Source organism: Pempheris klunzingeri, chromosome 15 (genome assembly GCF_042242105.1).
Source record: "Pempheris klunzingeri isolate RE-2024b chromosome 15, fPemKlu1.hap1, whole genome shotgun sequence".
Classification (NCBI taxonomy): domain Eukaryota; kingdom Metazoa; phylum Chordata; class Actinopteri; order Acropomatiformes; family Pempheridae; genus Pempheris; species Pempheris klunzingeri.
The window spans coordinates 6,241,720-6,261,743 of NC_092026.1; the positions used below are offsets into that span (position 1 = coordinate 6,241,720).

The following is a 20,024-nucleotide window of genomic DNA, read 5'->3' on the forward strand; positions in this document are numbered from 1 at the left end:
GCACTGGTGGGGGAACACCCTTCTTAGTGAATGTCAGGGAGAAGGAATTTGGGATGTGGTATGAAGAGCAAAAGGATTAGGTGTGTGTGTGTGTGTTCAGAGGTAGAAGGACAAAAAGAGGGAGAAACCAAAGAGAGAGAGACAATTTAATTCCAGGACAATTGGGCAGACGGCTGCTGATCCTTGTCCATCACACATTCCATCATGGCTCGACACGGCTGACTTGTCACCTTGAGTGACTTTCACAACTCTGGCGCACACGTGAATCACACACATACACTCAGCGATACATGTGTACTGACCAGTGCTGGAACAGAACCAGAGAAGGTGCCAGTGATTCAGCAGTTGCATGACGTGATCGCAGCATGTATTGTGAACACTGATACGTCTACGCAAATCTTGATAGTGTGTCCTATTTGTATTTGTATATGTTTCTGTGTACGACCGACACACAGAGAAGAATAGAGTGAACTCACTCTGCACTCAATGTAATATTTATGTTGGGGGGGCTTTTGACTACAGCTTTTACTATTTTCTCTTTTTCTGTGTGTGTATATACTGTAGAAATAGAGAGAATCTTTATTACTGCAGGTAGCCAGCTAAGATCCCAAAAGGCTGTTTTGGTTGAAGCCATATTGATTCTTCTCTGTTTTATTCCAGTGTATTTTTAGCAGCAAAGCCTGTGCAGATACATAAAAGGCCAGCCCCTGTAAAGCAATCAAGATTTCATATATTATGCTTGTATGTGTTAAAAAGTCAGTGTGATGTGGGGAAGACAGGGGTGTTTGAAATATGAGCCTTCTCTTTATGCTACACAATAAAAGAACACAATAAAATGAACCATAGCACATAGGCAGCTCATGTACTGGCACATATCTTTGTGCAATTTAATTTTACAGTGCAATTAAGAGTCTTGAATTTTCAAGTAGCACAAAATACTGTATGAGATTTCACTGAATATGTGGCAGGACCTAGAACGGTCCTTTGTGAGACATTGTGATGCCATCTAGTGGACTAATTGTGCAAATAACATTTTTCAACTGAGAATTTTCTCCGCTTTCAGCTCATTTGTGAAACTGTTTATTTTACAAAAATATAAAAAATCCACCTAAATTATTTTTTTTACACAATATAATCTTTATTTTCTTTTACACAGTGATCAGCTACAAACACTGTTGCCTACAAACAGGCAGGTTAGCTCCAGCAGACTTAAATAATACAGTAACATGTTACAGTGCTTGTTGACACAGTCAGGAAGTCTCATTATGACAGATATGCCCACGTACGGAAGAAGGAAGGTACTGTCTATGGAAACAGTAGATTTATTTTCTTACCAAACTCTACAGAAAACTGAGGTTATGTCAGTTTATTTGGGTAATTTCTGATCAATCCAGTGTCTTCAAAGGGGTATCTATGTTTCATTTTTCTCACACAGCCAACATGCTTATAGCTGCTTCGGACCCTCAGGGCCTGTAACAACAAATGGAGGTCACTCTTTTGACAATCTGACAAATAGACGGGACAGAAAAATCTTACACTTACATGTCTCCCAATCACACGTCAATATGCATGCAAACACATGCACACAGAGACATGAGGGCACGTACAGACTTACATGCATGTGCTTAAGCGCACACACAGTTTATCAACAATTTACAAAACATAATTTCACCATTTTTTCCCACTTCTTTTCTCTTGATCTCTTGGTACTAAATCCTGAAGAGGTGTAAATGCACGGTATCTATATTGTTTTCACTCTGCTTTAAATATTTGGTATTTACTCACAATAAAATGTTCTGAATGTTTTTTTTTTTTTTTATGATTACATGTGATCGAAATATCAAAAACAGGTATGAAAATGAGTTTGTCAATAAGGCATTTTAAACAACCATTCAATGTCAGATCAGAGTTTCTTAAGTGGACCACCACACACCACTGGAAAAACACAACACTGTGCATACACAGCACCCGTTTGAGTGTTTCCAAACAAAAACTGATGACAAAACAATAAAACATATACAGTTTCAAAAAACTGCAGCCACATGTATGTTGATAAAGTGCTAAAAAATAAATTTATATACACTTTGACATGTCCCTATTAAAATAAATATATGAACAAACTCCAAAGTAGTAATGAATTAGTCCAAAAGAGGAATCAGTAACGCGTATGTCCATATTGCATAGTCAGAGCTGCCACAGTACAGCGTGACTCATAAACACTAACAAACCTAAAAACAGCAGACAGCAGGATGCAATAACACCTGACTCAATCATTCACAGTACCACTCAGCTGATTGTACCATGTGATTTAAGTTCATTTCTCTGCATGATGTCAGTCAGACTGCCCAGGAATCGATGCTTCATGATGGTTTTTTTGCAAATTATTTGATAGTTTAAATGTATGAGTGTTTGCATGGTTGGACTATTGTATACTCAAATGCTTGAAGTACATTCCTTTAGTTTCTGTTGGCAAAGCAAGCTTTCACATGCAGCTCGGGAAACCAGCATCAATCCTCAGAATGTCCTGGCGGCTTGAGTATTAAAACGTCACATCTTCTGTATATGGAGACATATACTCTGACTCCACCCGTCACTGCTGTCTTCACTGTGACTTACTGAGAGAACAAAGAGACAGAAGAGGAGGGGGAGAAATAGAGAAGAATCAGGATAGTAGCAAACATAAATACAGCATATTCACTGGTCTCTGTTCTGTGAATTAATGATAAATGATGAAAGAAATGCACACTCACTGTCTCACTCTCCCCATCTGAGCCCCTTCTGGACTCTGAGCCGTAGTGCAGAGGAGAGTACACCCAGCTCCGGTCCTCCTGATTCTGCTGTTATCGAACACAGGCAGCAGAGGGCAGATGAGACAAGAGGAGACAGATTAGAGGGGAGCTGGGAAATAGTTTAAAGCTGCCCAACTTTGCATGTTGAATCTTTCAGCTGCACGCTGTGAGCTCACGGTCGGTCTGTGATTGCTCATCACTATTTAGAGGACAATTTGCTTTGGGTCTATGTTTTAAAGTGTCACTTCCTCTGCATGAAGATGTATCTGAAACTGTAGCTTGATAAGGATAAAAAAGGAAATTCTAAGGGTCTCACTAAGAAGTGATGATATATTCGGGATATTCTAGCTACAACTGGACTCTGAAATGATATGATCTCAATAAGCTTCTTATTATGACAGATGGGATCCTCTATATATATACACAAATATCTGTTTTCATTTTTTACATATTTCTCAATAGTCTGAAGTGGCGTGACTGAGGTTGAAATAGGTGATGTCACAAATCAGAGTTCACAAACATTTGAATCAAAATCTGATGACGTGGGGCTGCTTTGCTTGTGCTGCCAGCACTGTCAATCCCATCAGATCAAACCACACCCACACAGTCTCCATGAAACAGATTAGTGGAGATTTTGACAGTGAAACTCCTAATTCTTGATCATTCCTAAATGTTCTGTTTTGAAACTTGTTTTGAAACATCATTGCTTCAAATTTAGTCAGGAATATATAATGTTATTAAGAAATACTTGTTCCAAGTGTAGCTTTAATAAACAGGTGATTTCCAATGTCAGACAGGCAGATTTCATTCTAGCCGAGCACTGACACCACTGCTGCCTGCAGGGCAGACGCTTGGGGAATCATTAAAAGCACAAAGCCAACACAAGCTACAGCTAACTAACTACAGGACTTAACATTTTAAATTAGCATTTACTTGTAACATGTTACATACAGATGCATGCTCCATTTAAATGCACATGATGGCCCTTCAGAAGCCGCAGTAATCAAAATGCAGTGCCATTTTTGAAGACAATGAATAAGTCATGTGAAAATGCACAGTAGCTTTATTTTTCAACACTTCTGAAGATCCATAAGCAGCTGTGCCTGTGACAGTCCCAATGGAACAGTTACCAGCAATGCGATGGTGCGTGGAACAAATGACTCAAACTACTTTGGTGGTGACTTACATTGTAACTTGAGCTAGAGTTTAGTTTACGACGGCCAAGAACTGGAGAGTACACCCAATATCTGCCATCTGCATACTGACGGATGAACACACACACACACACACATGAAGATGAACACACAAATGTATACAGTGTATGCACGGCAAAATGAAGTGAATTGAATGAGTTATTATGAAACGGAAGAGAAAGATGAGGGAAGACTTGAGATGGAAGGAGAGAAAGGAAAGAGAGGGAATGGAGAATGAATGCTATAATGAAACAAATGTGCATGATATTGACAGGGTACACGAATGCAGATTGACAGATATAAATACATCATGCTGTGCAGGAAAGACGACTGTTGGCAGCCTCGTGCTTTGGGGAAAAGCCTTTTAGACAGCGAGAGCAACCCCATAGTTCATGCACACTGTAACACACACACACCCTCCCCCCCTCACCATCATAAGTCTACCACGCTGTCCTGACTGGGCCACTGCAAGACACCCAGTAGATCAAAGACAAACAGAAGAGGGAAAGTTATCTTTGCTCTCTGACAACAAAACAGTGAGGAGTGTTTCCTGCAGAGTACCGACCTGTTTATAACAATGTGTACGGATACATACGATCCTCAGTATAAACAGTCAAAATCATTTCCATTGTTAACCTTTCAGCTTTGAAACTAGCTCATTATCTAATTTCTAACATCCTCCAGGAGAGGAAACCAAAGCAGTGACACATGATAATGGGAACTTACGAAGTAGATGTCAGAAACCGGCACCTCCCCATCCAGTGAGTTGTGGCTGCTGGACACAGACAGCTGATTGCTCGATGCACGTGGAGCCTGCTGAGGCACCTGGGGGCTTGGGGGGTGGGAGGAGGGAGGGGTCGAGGGCAGATGGTGAGAGGGGCTCTGGGTGGAGGTGTGAGGAGAAGCGGGGCAGATGGGAGTAAACGCTGAGGCTGGAGGGAGGGTGCAGGTGTTCGGAGCAGAGGTGAGAGGTGCGGATTGTGCAGCTGAGTGGACGATTGGAGAGGAAAGAGTGGAAGACTGAGCAGGTGCAGGAGACGTGAGCGGTTTGGTGGACGGACGGATGGATGAAGTGAGTGTGGAGGATGACCGGCCAGCTGATTGAGCAGCGGAGGAGGAAGGCAGCAGGGAAGGAGGAAGAGTGGAGGAGGAATATGTGGAGGATGGAGCATTAGAGGGAGGGGTGGATGAGGCTATGAGATGGGGCTGATGATCAGGTGACAGGTGGCTGGGTGAGGTCATGTCTGTCAGCTGTGTGAGCTCCGTGCTCTTTGGGATTTTACTGTACAAAGCAACACAAAGAACACTGTTAAACTACTATTACACAGGCAGCTGAGGATATTCCCCTAGTATGGTATTGCTGTATATGTGTGTACCTGAGCTCCACCTCCACTGTTATGGTGTCCTGCTTTTCCACCTTCTGCGATCTGGTAGCAAACAGGATGACACAGGGTGTGATATCAGTGAGGAGGGAGAGGGCGCACAGACTATTCTTTTGACAGAATATTTCCATTAAAAACTCATTATTGCAAATTCATGCAATCATTCTCACCTGGCCACACTTGGCGAATGCATTTGTCTCCTGTAGCGTGGGTGCTCTGGTGTATCGAAGGGGGTGGTGGGTAAGGAGTTGTTAGAAGAGAGCGTTGTAGCGATAGAAGCTGTGGTAGCGTCTTCAAAGGAAGGAGGGGTGCAGGGTGGCTCTCTCACTAATATGCACAATTAACCAAAAAATATAAACGGTTCATGAAATACATGCAGGATAAGGACAGTAAATAATCCATGCTTGTACACCTTGCATTACATTTTCTAAAGTACTTTTTATCTTGAAATATCCAGTATTGATTTATTCAAGTTTTACTTTTACTTTGATTCTGTTGTTACTACGGTAGTGCTGCTGCACTTCTAATTCTCTGCAGGGATCAATAAAGACTTGTTTCATTTCATTAAAAGAGAAAATGGAGCTCTTAGCTGCAGACAATTAGAGCTAATAGTGTGCCACACTCAGAGAAACCCAACGTAACAAGGGAAGGCCAGCAGTTACCAGTTCACCCTCTCTCACTAGCTGTAATGAGGGCGGCTCGCCTTCATAAGCACTGATGAATGTTACTGCCACATGGCCAAGCAATAGTAAACCACTGGGTTTAAGTGTTTGGAACTAAGCAACCCATTTTCCCTTGTAATGAAGAAGAATATCCCTCAGCGAACCCTGTGTGTAACATGTCATGACTGTATATCATTGTGGACTGATAGAGTTTACAAGAAGTAAAGTACCGTTGTCCTCCACCATAGGGAAGCTGCGAGCTCCTCGTAGGTTCTCCAAGTTGTCCAGGTTTTCCTGCCTCTCATCACTCACTGAGGGACACTGCCCAACTGAACCTGTTCCAGCACTGGACTTGGACGCGAGGGCGCCTCGTCCTCTCTTTGATGGAGACGATCTCAATGCTGTGAATGCAGGAGACTGATTACATGTAAAATCATTCCAGAATGTAGAAGTCTCAATAATTAATATGAACGAAAACTAAATGATTGCTTGTTGACATTGATGTCAGGAGGATATGCACATTTGTACTCACAGCAGCTCTTCTTAAAGACAGTGTTGCTACAGAATTTGTAGAACCTCTCAGCATAGAAACCAGGTCTGTGAACTGACACTGTGTCCTGTGGGGGGCAGAGGCAGCAACGGAGAAAAGAGACAGAGTTAAGGCAATTTTAATGATGTTGCCCTTTTTCATATGCAGGGTGTTTAACCTACTACTCTAAAGACAGGCGTAGTGACAAAATAAGGCCAAAATTTAATATGATTTAGTGAGTTACAGCCTATTACGTAACAGTTACGTGAGGGCTACTCACCCCGTCATGGATGAGGGACTTCCAAGAGTGCTCCAGTTTCTTGATCATTCTGTTAGACGAGACAATTAAATTACAGAGTTTAACTCATTCAGTGACTCACAGTGGTCACTTGGTAACTCAGGGCCAAATCAGGAAACAGTCTGACTTGCAATGTTGAACATTTCAAGAACTGCTTTGTATTTGTAGACAGTATTTTGTACTAAGCCCTCCTCACATTTCTGATGTCCACGCTTGTTCTGACTATGGCTGTCCTGTGTCTCCTCTTTGTATTTATTTAAACACAGTATGACATGTCTGGGATTGGTTTTTTTTCTTGTGATATCTCTCCATCTTTTAATACTCTTTGCAGACACATAATGCCTGGATTATAGTCAGCCTAAACCTAACAATTTCCTGACATTGAAACCAGAGAAAAATCTGACTTTGCCTTTAATGTGTCCTGAAGTGTCCACTGAAAATCCGACTGAAATGACAAGTGCAACCTGAGAAGGCAGTCGAAACCTCTTTAAATAACAATATATGATTATCAGATTCAAAACACATTTATCATGATCCTGATGGTCATGATAAATGTATCAGTCCTTTTCTTTAGGTTTATTTAAGAATCAAAAACGTATTTGATGCACAATGTCATCCTGGATCCATATACTCCAGATACTTTTATATCTATGTGTTTCAGAAATTTTGTCATCATAATTTGTAAATGCTGTGATTTTGTTGGTCTGCTCTGTAACATCTATTGCATGTCTGTCATATTCCTGAGGTTTCTTTTTCCCTGATAAAAGGTTTTTTCTCTTTGGACTCCAGGGTCTAAGGATAGAGGGTGCGCATGCTGTACAGATTGTAAGCCCCCCTGAGGCAGACTGTGATTTAAGGCTATGTAAATAGGATTTCACTTGACTTGACAGTTAAAGTTAATGAATTCATTTGCTGATAATACATGGAAACTTTAACGGAATTTTGTGCTGCATACCTGTAGGACTGCAGGATGTCAATTATTCCAATGAACAGCAGGAGGTGCTCTCCTTTACCACTCACGGCCGGAATACCACCCATACTACAGACAAACACGAGAACATTACCATTATCATACCATCATTTGTAAAAGTAAAGTAGTAATACAGGATGAATATGATGAAATGATGGCTTACGTATCATCATGGTCCAGTGTGTCCCTGCATGTGGAGCCTCCTTGTATAGACTCCATTGCAGTGGAGTACAAGGCTCTCTGAGCTGCACGCCTCTTTTCATCCCCGCCACCTGCAGGTGAGCCCTGAGACTGACGCTCTCGCTGTGCTTGGGTCTTGTTGTGGACTCCCAGCAGTAAACTGTAGTCCATGATCTTAAAACTTTCCAGAACCTGACAGGAGATTCATATAACAAAACATTAACACGTGCATTAAAAATTCACAAGTCACTTTCAAGCCTCTTTCTCTCCCCTTTCTTCCTCTTCTTCTTTTACACTACCAATGGACTACTCAACTACTGAGCAAAGAGTTTACGTGTGGTTGGCTGCTGCCATGTTAAATAAAATAAAACACTAGTGTTAATCTACAAATTACTGTCCATCCATCTATGTCTTCTCCTTCTCACCAGACAGTCTCTTTGCAGAGTTTTGACCAGAGCGCCGTATGTGTCCTGGTCCAGAGTGAGGCCTTCAGGAACGTCATTCAGAAAGTCCAGGTCTTTAAAAGTGGGCTTGGACTTCTCTCTTTCCTTCTTGGATGCCCGCCTCTTGTAAGTGGAGCCCTTCAGATCAAACTTGAGGTGCATGCGTACAGAGCGGGGTAAAATGTTGTTCATTACAACAAGTCTGATGTTCTTTCCCCCACACTGGACGCAGTAGAGGCCAAAAAACTTTGGTAGCAAAGTCCGAGGATTCTGGTTCAAGTTCTGGAGAGAGGGTTCATGCGGCAGACATAGGGAAAGAGACAGGGAGAATCAAAGACATTTTAAAAATTGTATTTGTTAATAAGGAAAGCAGTCAGTATTGGCACCTGTCAGACAGCGTGACCCATCCACAGGCCTCAGTGCATCCTTGTGTGTCTCTACTGTTTGCATGCTTAGCCTGTTAAGGACTACTTAGCCTGAGTCTTGGTCAGATACAACCTCTCTGCTCAGATCTATTACAAAACCACATGCTGGCGTCACCGCGGACTGCGGCCAACACCAGGGAGTAAAGAGGATAAAGACGACTGGAAGTTTCAGCTGCTGCGTTGTTCTTGCAAGCATGCACTCATGTACAGAAACACCCCAAACTATCACCATTACAAAACCTTTGACAATGTTTGAATCTTCCAATACCTCACAGGGGCTGAGTTTAGTGCAATTTAAACATTTGTTGTATCTGCAAATGAAAAATTACTAGTTTTCCAAGTTTCCAATGTCCATAAACAAGTTTCAGTATGTTTAGTGTTTAGTAAAGAAATGTATCTATACATACTTAATTCTACATCCTAAAACTTTCATATATATTGAAAATGTAGAATGTACAATGTAGAAATGGATATTTAGTTGATTCTTAAGAGGGAGATGATGGGTCTGACTTACCATATAATATCCAGGAAGTAGTTTCTGTAGAAACTCTGCCTCTTTGTGCTGAACTGTTTTGATGATGAACTCGTCATCACAGGTTACGTAGAATATGGAGCCACTAGCTCCTGGATTTGTCAACTCGATCAGTGGCTCATTACAGAGAGAATACTAGACAGAGCAGAGACACAGAGGAACAAACAAAGATTCAATTTAAGACTGGTGTCTCAACTCAACTTTCAACATACAACATCCTTAAAACAGACTTGTTGTTTTTTGAGCATATTCAGTTTGTTCTAAAAAAAAAAAAAAAAGGTCTTTTGAAGTGAAATGTTTGTTTCAACTAAGTTTCAAACAGCCAACCAATATATCTACCCACTCACATGGCATTGCTCATCAGCAGCAACAGGGGAACTTTGCTCAAAAGTGCAAGTGTGTACACACTACTGAGTACAAAAAGGCGTTCTAGGTGTGGGTGAGAGTTACACATTTAGAGGTGTTGACACCATGACATTTACACCTTAATGTAGCATTAGTAACTGCAATGAAGTTATTGACTTAATTGTGGAAAAGTTGCTTTCGCCCACTCAGAGAAACAAGCATATACAGACACAGACACGAACTGCTCTCTGAGTATCTGCTGCCATTACTTGGAGTTTTAAAAAGACAGCTTTAGTCTGCTAATCTCCCTCTGGCACAGGCAGAATGTGAGCTTAACCGTGCAGCTAAGAGCACTGTGTGTCAGCACGTGTTTGTTTTTTTTTTTGTGTGTGTGTGCATGAGTACAGGAGGTGTGTTTTCTTTGACAACTCCACTGATAATCAATTAAATGCTTTCAGGGGGGACTTTTCACAAATGTAGATTTCGCCCATGTTAGGTCATTTACTATGAACTATTACACTGCTATCAAATCAAATGTAACAGGCAAGAGACACAAAACACAGATTTGTCAGATAAATTACCAGTTTGGACAATGTAAATTGGTATACTGCTTGTAGCTATCATACATATTGTTTTAATTGTGGCTTTGCTACATTTAATAATTAATTAAGTAGTGTTTCCCATTCAAATATACATGAAAAATGTACATATACACTGCAAATCAAAAATATTATTAGCTCTTTCTTTTTGTGGTCATAAACAAGGAAATTGTAGTAATCATTGTAGCTGTAAGAAGCGAACAGTATAATATGTACTTTATGTAACAGAACACATTTGCACTTAATAAAACATTAAAATACTCTCAACACATCACCGTTAAAATAAATATCTCACCAAATAGTCATCTGGTCGGATTCCAAACAGCTCTCTGAAGTAGCGGAAGGCCACAGGGGCGTAGGTTTTAAACCTGAAGTCTGGAAAGTGGTGGGCTGGAGTCAGGTTACTGCCCTCACTGTGTGGAGTAAGATGGGACCAACAGGAAGAACAAAGAAATATATTAGATTCCTGCTACACATGTGCACATAAACATACACCCACTCATACAAACACACCTGGGAAAGAAGATGCTTTCCACCACATAGAAGTCCTGCATCAGCACATCTCTCTCAGGCTTGGAGCTGAGGTTGCCAACAGTATATCCAATACCCAGCTGGATGGCCCCTTGCAAGGCAGAGGAGGTGGTCTGGAGGCGGGGAACAGAGAGGACAACAGAGTAAAGTAAGTGGAAAGTCATTTGTGAAATCGTGACGCCAAGCAGACCTATAAACTGAGAGACAGATGACGAGGACAAGCCTACCTTCTTGTATGTTGTTTCTCCAGAGGCATCTACCCTCCGGTGGCCAATCTTTTTCTCATGGGCTGCGCCCGCTCCGAATGGGGACGGCATCTATCACAAAATACAAATGTATATGTGATATACAGTAGGTACTACATATGTTGTCTCATCAGAGGTCATGTGGAATTGAACCATGGAGTGAATCAATACAGATAAAAGAGGTGAAAGGGAAGAAGAAAGCGACACAGACAGGTGAGACAGACAGGTGTATAGTGTGAAATGGCCTCTCACCTCTGTTATCTGAGTCTTCTTGGCTGAATCTGTGGACAGACACAGAGAGAAGGTGCAGGAGAAAAAGGTTGATTAAGCTTGATAAAGCAATCAATGATTTAGCAGGGAATGCCAACTTTAGCATCAGGCTCACACTGGGGTTGGTGGTTGTTTCCCAGATACATAACAGTACACAACACCATTTATATAGCACAATCAACTCACCTTTTCATTAAAATTGTACATTTTCATTTATATTTATTTATCTAGCATTTATCTAAACAAGTTAGCCCTGCATATGATCATCATGATCCAAATATTTTAAAGTTGACAAAAAAGTGCACATTTTAATGTATAATTCCATGACAGGAAAACAGAAAAAAAACATAGAGCATCGAAAAACTCCAGAATAGCTACTAATGGAGTTTGTGGTGAGATTATTTTAAGGTTGTTCAGTTTTCAGTGTTCATACAAACTTAACTTAATCAATCTTTGTCCAATAACTTTGTGGTCAACTCACCAGTAGAATAGTTCAGTGCCTTCAGGTTGACAATTATAATCCAGAAAGACAAAAGACATGTAGCTAAATTCCTGCCTAAACCAAAAACCTGATATTCGGCAGTCAGACCACTGCAGTTCGTTTTCAATTCCTGGATCAGTGAGATTTGTACCGAGATGGTAAAAACTCAATTGGATTGACTTCCTCCCTAATCTGAGAGCTGCTATTGGCTGAGGTCTCCAGATATACACCACCAGCCAATCACATATAAGGATTAAGAGGAATCTTTCCCACTGACATGAAGGACACAAGTGGACTGTGTCTGTATGGGTCTGTGTATACAAGAAGAAGAGAGCGCAGAAGGGAGGTGAATGGGAAAAGAGACAGTACTACAAACCACTTGGATTGTATCATTGTGCTAAATTGCAGGTCATGTGAGGATGAGGATTAAGGAAGTGCAGCACGGATAATGAATCTTTAAGCCATGTTTAAGTACATCACACACAGTAGCAGAGTTTGCTATCAACACAAACACAGGACACAACTTAAGATGTAGTAATAGTGACTTCTTGTTGGTGGGTCAGTGGATGAAAAGAGAATCTAAATTCAAAGTGACATGCAGCATATAGTGAAGTCTGCTGGAGCCATGTAGATGTGCACCACTACTCTGACTCTTGAGCTGCTTCACAAAGGCAGCTGCATTAATAACAGGGTCCACAGCTACACTAGCGCCTCTGTGAGGCTGTACTTGGGCACAGCAATGCTTTCAGCTGAATGCTAACAGCATGCAAAAAATGGTCACAATGACAATGCTAACACGCTGATATTTAGCAGGTACAATGTTTACCATGTTCATCATTCTAGCTTAGCATATCAACATTTGTCAATTGGCACTAAACACAAAGTATAACGAGGCTATTCATAAACCAAAGTATTTGACAAATTTTGACTAGATGATGATGCCAAATGGAAATCTGAGGGATCACTGAACAATTTATAATTCATGATGGAGGAGATGAATATTTGTGCCAGTAGTCAAGCTATTTCACCATAAATGTCAAATGTCAACCTCATGGTGGTACAGGAAAAGTCAGGACACGTTATTCGGAATCATGGGCACAATGAATTGTCAAAAATGTCATGGCCATTTTAAGTCTGAACCAAAGTGCCTGACCGAACTACAGCCAGACAGACATCACCATCCATAGAGCAGCAATACTGCTAGCATGGAACAATGGAACAAACATGACAAAAGATATAGACAAACTGGACAAAAATCAGCATGCACAAACACAAATAAGCTGATCTTCATAATTTCATTGATTTCCTTGTTTCTTTCCATTAGTGCAGTGGCAGGACACACACGGCTGGCCACACCTGTAACCTGCAGATTAACACTGTAACAAAGCCTGTCAGGCAGAACAATGAGGAGTAACCAGGCGCACACACAAAGAGTCTCTGTGGGATTAGGGTCAGGCCAGAATAATGTGCCACTGAGCTGCAAGCAACAAACAGGACAAACTCATCGTAGCACGCCCGATTACTATGTATCAAACAGGCTACCTTTGAGATGGTTGGTGAAAGTGTTAGAGTGAAAACATTGACGAAATGATAATTTATTGAAAGCAAACTTTGATTTTCTTGTAATGAAACATTTTGTGTCAATGATAAGAGAAGCATGCCTTAAGGCCTGTGTGTGTGTGTATGTCATAGTAAAGAGGATTACATCTCTCCTTTAGATGAGAAAGTGGCGGCCTGTTGCTGTCACTAATGTGACACTAAACACAGGGGTAGATTTTTATGCCCCAAGGCTCTATGCACACAAGTATAATCTGGTGGACTTAATAATAATCGTCTGCGCACAAACATCCGATTTAACTGCGTATACATGAGCATGAACATGATGACATACATGAGCAAAGACAACTTGTTGGACCTGCTAGATTGATTAGAACCACGTCTGTTTTCTTTCTATTAACATTTTGGCATAAACATCATAAAGCCGTCATGCTAATTGTGTTATATTTGTAGCTATGACATCTACAGCAATGCTTGGAACTGATACCCACAAGGGATTAGTGTGTGGTTTATGTTTATAATTCCATATCAGATTATATAAGGCACTCTTCAGATTTAGTAGGAGTAAGAGAGAGATGGAAAGAATTATGAAGATGGATGGAGGTGGAGGAGAGGAGCAGAATGACACCTGAGACGCCACTAGGGTGAATGTGTATTTTTGTATAGTCACCATGTAAACTATGAGGACCCCACAAAGAATAGCTGCTGCTATGCAGAGGCTAATGGGGATCCTAATAAACAAACAAACAGTACAGTGTTCACTATAGTGGCTGCTCTAAAAACAAATTACTACTGTATATATATATGTGTGTGTACTCCACACTCATTCAGGTAAGATGTAGCATTGATCCAACTGCAGCTTGTCTCCATCAGGTCTAGTAGGACTGTGTGTACATGCTTAATGTGCACCTTGTGTTGGTGTCAGCCTGCAGTGAGACACCGACACTGTGGACCATTTACAGCGGAGCAGCAGTGACTTGAATCTTGACACCGTTATCTAACCAAGCAATTTATAATTCATTTCCACAGCTTAGGTTCCTGAACTAACCATTTTCTGCACCTGCTTCAGCGGCATGGGTGTATTTCTCCCTTAGTCTAGTCTTTAAGTCGCTATCCCGAGCCGGAGTCACGTATGCTTCAATGGTAGGATGCTGAGCACTTTAGTCCAACTGCAGCTGGCTTTCAAATAGCCCACCAAAATGACGGAGCTGTTTGACCGACAATAAATGACTTTAACGCTAATAAAAGACATACGAACCGGTGTCCCCGAAGTCAAGCTGCATACAGAGGCCGTCATCCCCCGTTTCCGCAGTCCTCCGATCCATCTCCCGGACGGTTTCCCGACGACGACGCGCGGCAGTTTCCTTCCTCAGTGACACCGAGCGCAGGCGGTAGGCGCCCCGGAGCAACACAGAAGCCCTGTCATTTCACCTGCCTCGACACTCACCGCTGTAATTACACACAATTACATAACGCCGCAGACGGATATCTGTCGCTGAGGAACGCGAACGCAGCGACACGTTCAGAGCAGCGTCACACCGTCCGCGCGCAAAGGCCGGTGCGCGCGTGCCGCTACAGCATCACTCAAAAGTAACCGTTCGGCCGTTAGAACGTCACCGCACTGGCGTCACGCACCGGAAGACTACGCTCACCAGGAGAGACGGACTCCATGGAAACCACAGCGTCAGTATCACCATGGCACCACAACATGAAACATTTAGAATAAGACGGAAAAAAAAACACAACTGTGTTTGATACGTTTCTTATGATGCATTGATGTTTGTGATGTCTTTTTTGTGTATGCAGTTTTGTATGTCTACTTTTAAACATTCTCTTAAAGATAAAAAAAAATAAACCTGCAGACTGTAAAACTGATCACCTCTAGGGTGGGAAAAGCATTTTTAGCATTTTTGAGAACTAGGCATGATGAAACATTTAGTTTCACTTTTGTCTTGACCATAATGGCTTCCAGTGTGGCAGTGGGTAGGTAGTCTATATCCAACATGGTAGCACTTTATTTCACTGGTCCTTACTTTCCTCCTTCCTTTGGTACACTTCTGATTAATTAAATCCTATTTATTCCTAGCGTAAACTAGTTTCTTTTAGTCAGTGCACGCTACTGGTCAGCTGAACACTAGAAAACATGAAATTTGTCTGCAGGCAAGCCTACCATTTAACAGTCCAATAATAATAATAATTTAGTACTTGCTTGAATGTACTAATTCTCTTGAGAACCTTCCTGTTTTCTCTATTACCACATAGTTACTTCCAGTAAACATCCTGGGAATTTTTAAAGGATATTACTGACTCATAAAATAAAGCTTAAGGGCATACAAAAATATGAAATTATATGGAATGAGACAGGTTTACTTGTGCTTGAAGCGAGACTGAAACTTAATATAATAAACCTGTAAAGCTTTACTAAGGAATGACAACTGTAAAGCATTATTGCCTCGCCAACACTAGTTATAATGTGGTCTACATTTTGTAATATAAACCCTTACATATAAAGATATCTAAACAAATAGGCTATTTGAATAAAACATAATACTAAAATAAAATGACCACTATAGTAACCATTCACAAAGGCAGAAGGTGAGCGTAACTATCATATCAATTAATTCAATATTTGCATGAAAATTGACAAATTACTGTAATGTCCAAGATGGCATTTATTTTCCAATTTCATCACATGATAAGTCGTGAGTTACAGACACAATAATGGCCCTTTGACCACTTCAGTGCAAATAATGTTATCAGTAGCTTTTCAGAAATAAGTGAAAGTTATGGCATCTTAAGTCCTGACACAAAACTAGCATTGACACATGAACAAACTTGTCGCCTAACATTCAGAAAGGACTGGATGGTATTTGTGCTAGAAAAAGGAATGGCTGTTTTGAGTTTGAAGTCAGATGTGAGGTACCTCTACTTAGGATAACTAGTGAATGTCCTCTCCCATGGTCGCATGGGTTTGGTGCGAGTGCGTTCTGGAGGTTAGCTGCACGCTGAAGATCATCAGGCCTGCCCTCCCCAATGTTGGGTTTACGGACAGGCCGTCACTGGTCCAGACATGCACACACACCAGTACCCTGAAGTCCATGGGAGAGGTCACGAGTTAAACAAACACATAGGGGACGGAGGTTTTACAGGTAGGTAGGCAGGTCCTTCTCCACTACCTGCAAAGAGAAATAAGTGGACAGTGAATGGACAGAGGAGAGGAACTGCTCACTACAAAGCGGAGTATTATTCCAGTGAGAGTGACTTACTCTGGGATCGTCTGTTGGGCCGTACCTCTTCGCCACTTGTCCTTCTCTATTAATCAGAAACTGTTGAGGAATTAGACACCCAAATATTAGCACATGTAATTTCTTGCTTAAATTCCATGAAAAATACAACAGAATTTTTACCAATGATGCATCTTTAAAAAGGATAGAAGCAATTATATTAGCAAATTACCTTAGTGAAGTTCCATTTGATGTTGCTGTAGAAAGAGAGAAAACAAAACACATTACAACACAACCAAAAGGCACAACCATCAAGACTGCCATTTCTCTCTTCATGGAGCAGAGTGTGTAGTCAGCTTTAATTCAAGTTGCTTACAATGGATAACAATAGTAGCCACTCTCCAGGGTTAATTATTTCATTCAAAGAATAACTTATAAAGTCTCTCCTGCAGCATAAGCTACTTCTACGCCATCATTTGTATGCTCAGCATATAACTCACATTTTCAGCAAAATATGGTGAAATGCAGATCTTGAGTTTCAGTCCTCAGGTATCCCTATGCAGTGGTTTATGATGCCACAATTGCCACCTTTTAAGCCTACATGGAGTGAATGTGGTATCAAGATGACAAGATGTCATGACAAATACCAGTTGTTTTGACTTTTAGGGTTGAGTTTCTGACTGAAATAGTTGGCCAATGTCAGCTTTATACCCATGACCTACTCCCTATGAGTCAGACTACATGTGACAACTGTTTTAAAGAGGTTTTCAACGTTTTTTTTTTTTTTATTCAACATGGGTCTTATTATCATAGTTTTGTTTTCCATCCCCATCACCTGTGATGGTTTCATTTTAATTACCAAATAAACACCTGAGATGTTAAAATTAAGAAATTGATAAGTGATATAAGTAATATAGCAGAAATGATGGCCTTGGCACACAAAGTCTAAGCTGTCATTTTAAATCAACACAAAGAGCAATCTCCTGTCAGCATTAAATTCAGGTCCCACTTAAGGTTGTTACTCATTTTGATTACACAATGTCATGAGACCTTTTGTTAAGAAAACAGAAAAATAGGAGAGTAACTCACTTTCCCAGGGTTCCCTTGCCTTTGGGCTGTGCCTTCATCCACTTCCACAGAGGGTGAGCATTGTCTCCATTCACCTCAATCTTACTGAAGAGGTCAAACTCAGCGTTATAACCTTTGGCAAACTCTTTAATCTCTGCCTCAGTTCCTGGCTCCTGGACCGTACAAAGAAAACATCCAAGTTAGAAAACTGGAACTTTTTTTTGAAAAAAACGTTTTTTTAACAAAACTTTACATAGTATGAAATAAACTTTTCAGCAGTGCAACTAAAATATGCAAGAATCCTGCTTACATGCTTGTCTGAAATGATTAGTGCAAAAATGAAGAATTAAGAAATTAAGAAATTATTTCAAAATGAATAGTGGCCTGGAGGGAAACAGTGACAATAATGATGGGACATAACACAAATAAAGGAAATAAAACAAACAAAAGCCGTATTGTCATAAACAAATCCTTACCTGTCCTCCAAACTGGTTGCATGGGAAGCCCAGGATGCGTAAACCTTTCTCAGCATAGGAGGCGTGCATCTCCGCTAGCTGAGTGTAGTTTACCTTGGTCTTTCCTCATTTAGAGGCTACATTTACAATGACGCACACATAACCTCTGACAGGAAAAACAGAACAAACAGGAGGTTAAACTGAGAAAATAATTCTGCACCCTAAGGCTTATTTGTGAAGTCTAAACATGACAACTGCAAGATATAATATAATCCACTTTATACAGCTGTTCTTCCAAACTCTATACAAGTCATAGTGAGTAGACCATACATATTTACCTGTACTTCTCAAGAGACACCTCATTGCCATCAATATCGTTGGCAGAGAACTCATATATTGTCTTGGCGGTCTGCCAGTCTCCCACCTGAGCACACTGCACAGAGGACAGGGACAGAACTTAATTGCAGGCCAGTGTGTGATATGACAGCTGGAGGTTTGTCAGGGCTAAAGTCCACAGAAATAAGCCAAAGGGCAAAAGTGAGCTCAAACTTAGGACATGAATCAGATAAAGAAAGGCAAGGGAGTTACTCATAGCACTTTGGCCCATTTGTGTCATTACTCATGGCTTTACCGCAAACTCAGCCTTTACATCCAGAGCAGGTTTGGTCTGTTACTGACCTGCTCTGTCTTACTAAAGAGTAGTGCGGACAACATTTCAAAACATCTGATAATGTTTAATCGTTTGCTGTTGCCGCATAAAAACGACGATTGTAACGACCCAGCAGGTGGAGCTTCCTCCTGATTTTACATGTTTACGTTTCATTATCATCAGGGATTATCAGCTACTCTAAAAGTATCGCTCTCCATTCATTGACGCTAATGTTGCAGCACAGACGGCTAACAACACAAGTCACGCTTTTATTACAGACAAATTTTGAGTTAAATCTACTTGACTCGACGGCTGGGTCTAACTGAGGGGCTAAACCGTCGGCTAATATGATTAAACTGACGTCCAAATGCTGTCACAGCGGCTCCGGGTTTGACACTAAGCTAGCGGTAGCAGCTGCGTCAACATCGGACCCATTTGTCTGTAACACTGCATTTAAAAATAGCAGTCCTGAATCTGACCTACATGTTGTTTAGCGCAAAGGCAGAGAAGGATATACAAACACTTAGACCACACAAACATGAAGAAATAGACAAATGTTGCCCAGCTGTGTGCACTCACCATGCTTCTCAGGACTCCTTTGCTCCCCACTAGTCCCACCAACACTGTCGGTCTCCACAGCCACATGGCGGCCTGACGACAGCGGTCATGTGACTCTTTAGCACCGCCCACCGGTACCACAGAGTATATATAAACCCGGAAATGGATCCTTCCTCATCCTCACTGATCGCTTTCGCTTCCAGTCATTTAAAAATGTTTTAACCTACACACAGTGGCTCTAGTTTTCGAAGTTAAGCTTTTGATTTTAATATTTACGTTTAAACTTGATTTATTAAACCACTTCGGGGCAGCGAGGACAAGTTATGAACACAACATAGGGGGTTTTAATTCATGTGGTGAAGGGTTTTTTTAGCAGGCAGTTGCTTATTTACACATTCAGCAGTCACAGAGCAACATTGTCAGGCATTATAGTCGTGTTTCTGGCCACCTTACCAATGTGAATCTAATATCAACTCTATTTTTAGCTCAGTTTTTGGTCTCTAACAACTCCTGAGGGAAATGTCTGTCTCTTGAGAAGCTAAAAGCTCCACTAAGTTCACCAGCTTGTGCCGTGTGTGTCTGTCTGTTTGGTGCTGAGCAGAGCTCTAAACAAGAGGACAATGACAGGCTGTCTTCTTG

The 20,024-nt window shown here is 41.1% G+C and overlaps 2 protein-coding genes across 2 annotated transcripts; both read right to left on the reverse strand.

Annotated features, from left to right (window-relative positions):
- Positions 1 to 2,531: 2,531 nt before the first annotated feature.
- Positions 2,532 to 14,714, reverse strand: LOC139214225 (phosphatidylinositol 4-phosphate 5-kinase type-1 gamma-like). Its single transcript, XM_070845022.1, has 17 exons — positions 14,690 to 14,714; positions 11,376 to 11,404; positions 11,106 to 11,195; positions 10,861 to 10,991; positions 10,643 to 10,760; positions 9,386 to 9,538; positions 8,429 to 8,728; positions 7,987 to 8,195; positions 7,809 to 7,892; positions 6,836 to 6,884; positions 6,559 to 6,643; positions 6,257 to 6,427; positions 5,535 to 5,691; positions 5,359 to 5,409; positions 4,709 to 5,264; positions 2,751 to 2,834; positions 2,532 to 2,615 (listed from the first exon to the last, which is right to left on the reverse strand). The coding sequence occupies exons 1-17, from the start codon at positions 14,712 to 14,714 to the stop codon at positions 2,613 to 2,615; spliced, it is 2,295 nt and encodes a 764-aa protein (XP_070701123.1). The 3' UTR covers positions 2,532 to 2,612.
- Positions 14,715 to 16,085: 1,371 nt separating this feature from the next.
- Positions 16,086 to 19,487, reverse strand: LOC139213925 (phospholipid hydroperoxide glutathione peroxidase-like). The gene is made up of 7 exons (XM_070844630.1): positions 19,407 to 19,487; positions 18,517 to 18,611; positions 18,200 to 18,344; positions 17,745 to 17,896; positions 16,888 to 16,912; positions 16,698 to 16,757; positions 16,086 to 16,607 (listed from the first exon to the last, which is right to left on the reverse strand). The coding sequence occupies exons 1-7, from the start codon at positions 19,470 to 19,472 to the stop codon at positions 16,575 to 16,577; spliced, it is 576 nt and encodes a 191-aa protein (XP_070700731.1). The 5' UTR covers positions 19,473 to 19,487; the 3' UTR covers positions 16,086 to 16,574.
- Positions 19,488 to 20,024: the final 537 nt, after the last annotated feature.

Excerpts from the sequence above, each read along its gene's own strand:
- LOC139214225 (XM_070845022.1), bottom strand. The coding sequence starts at position 14,714 with ATGCAGCTTGACTTCGGGGACACCG. Across the intron at positions 10,761-10,860 it reads GAAAGCATCTTCTTTCCCAG|TGAGGGCAGTAACCTGACTC; the intron begins GTGTGTTTGTAT and ends TACTCCACACAG. Across the intron at positions 5,410-5,534 it reads CATTCGCCAAGTGTGGCCAG|ATCGCAGAAGGTGGAAAAGC; the intron begins GTGAGAATGATT and ends GTTTGCTACCAG.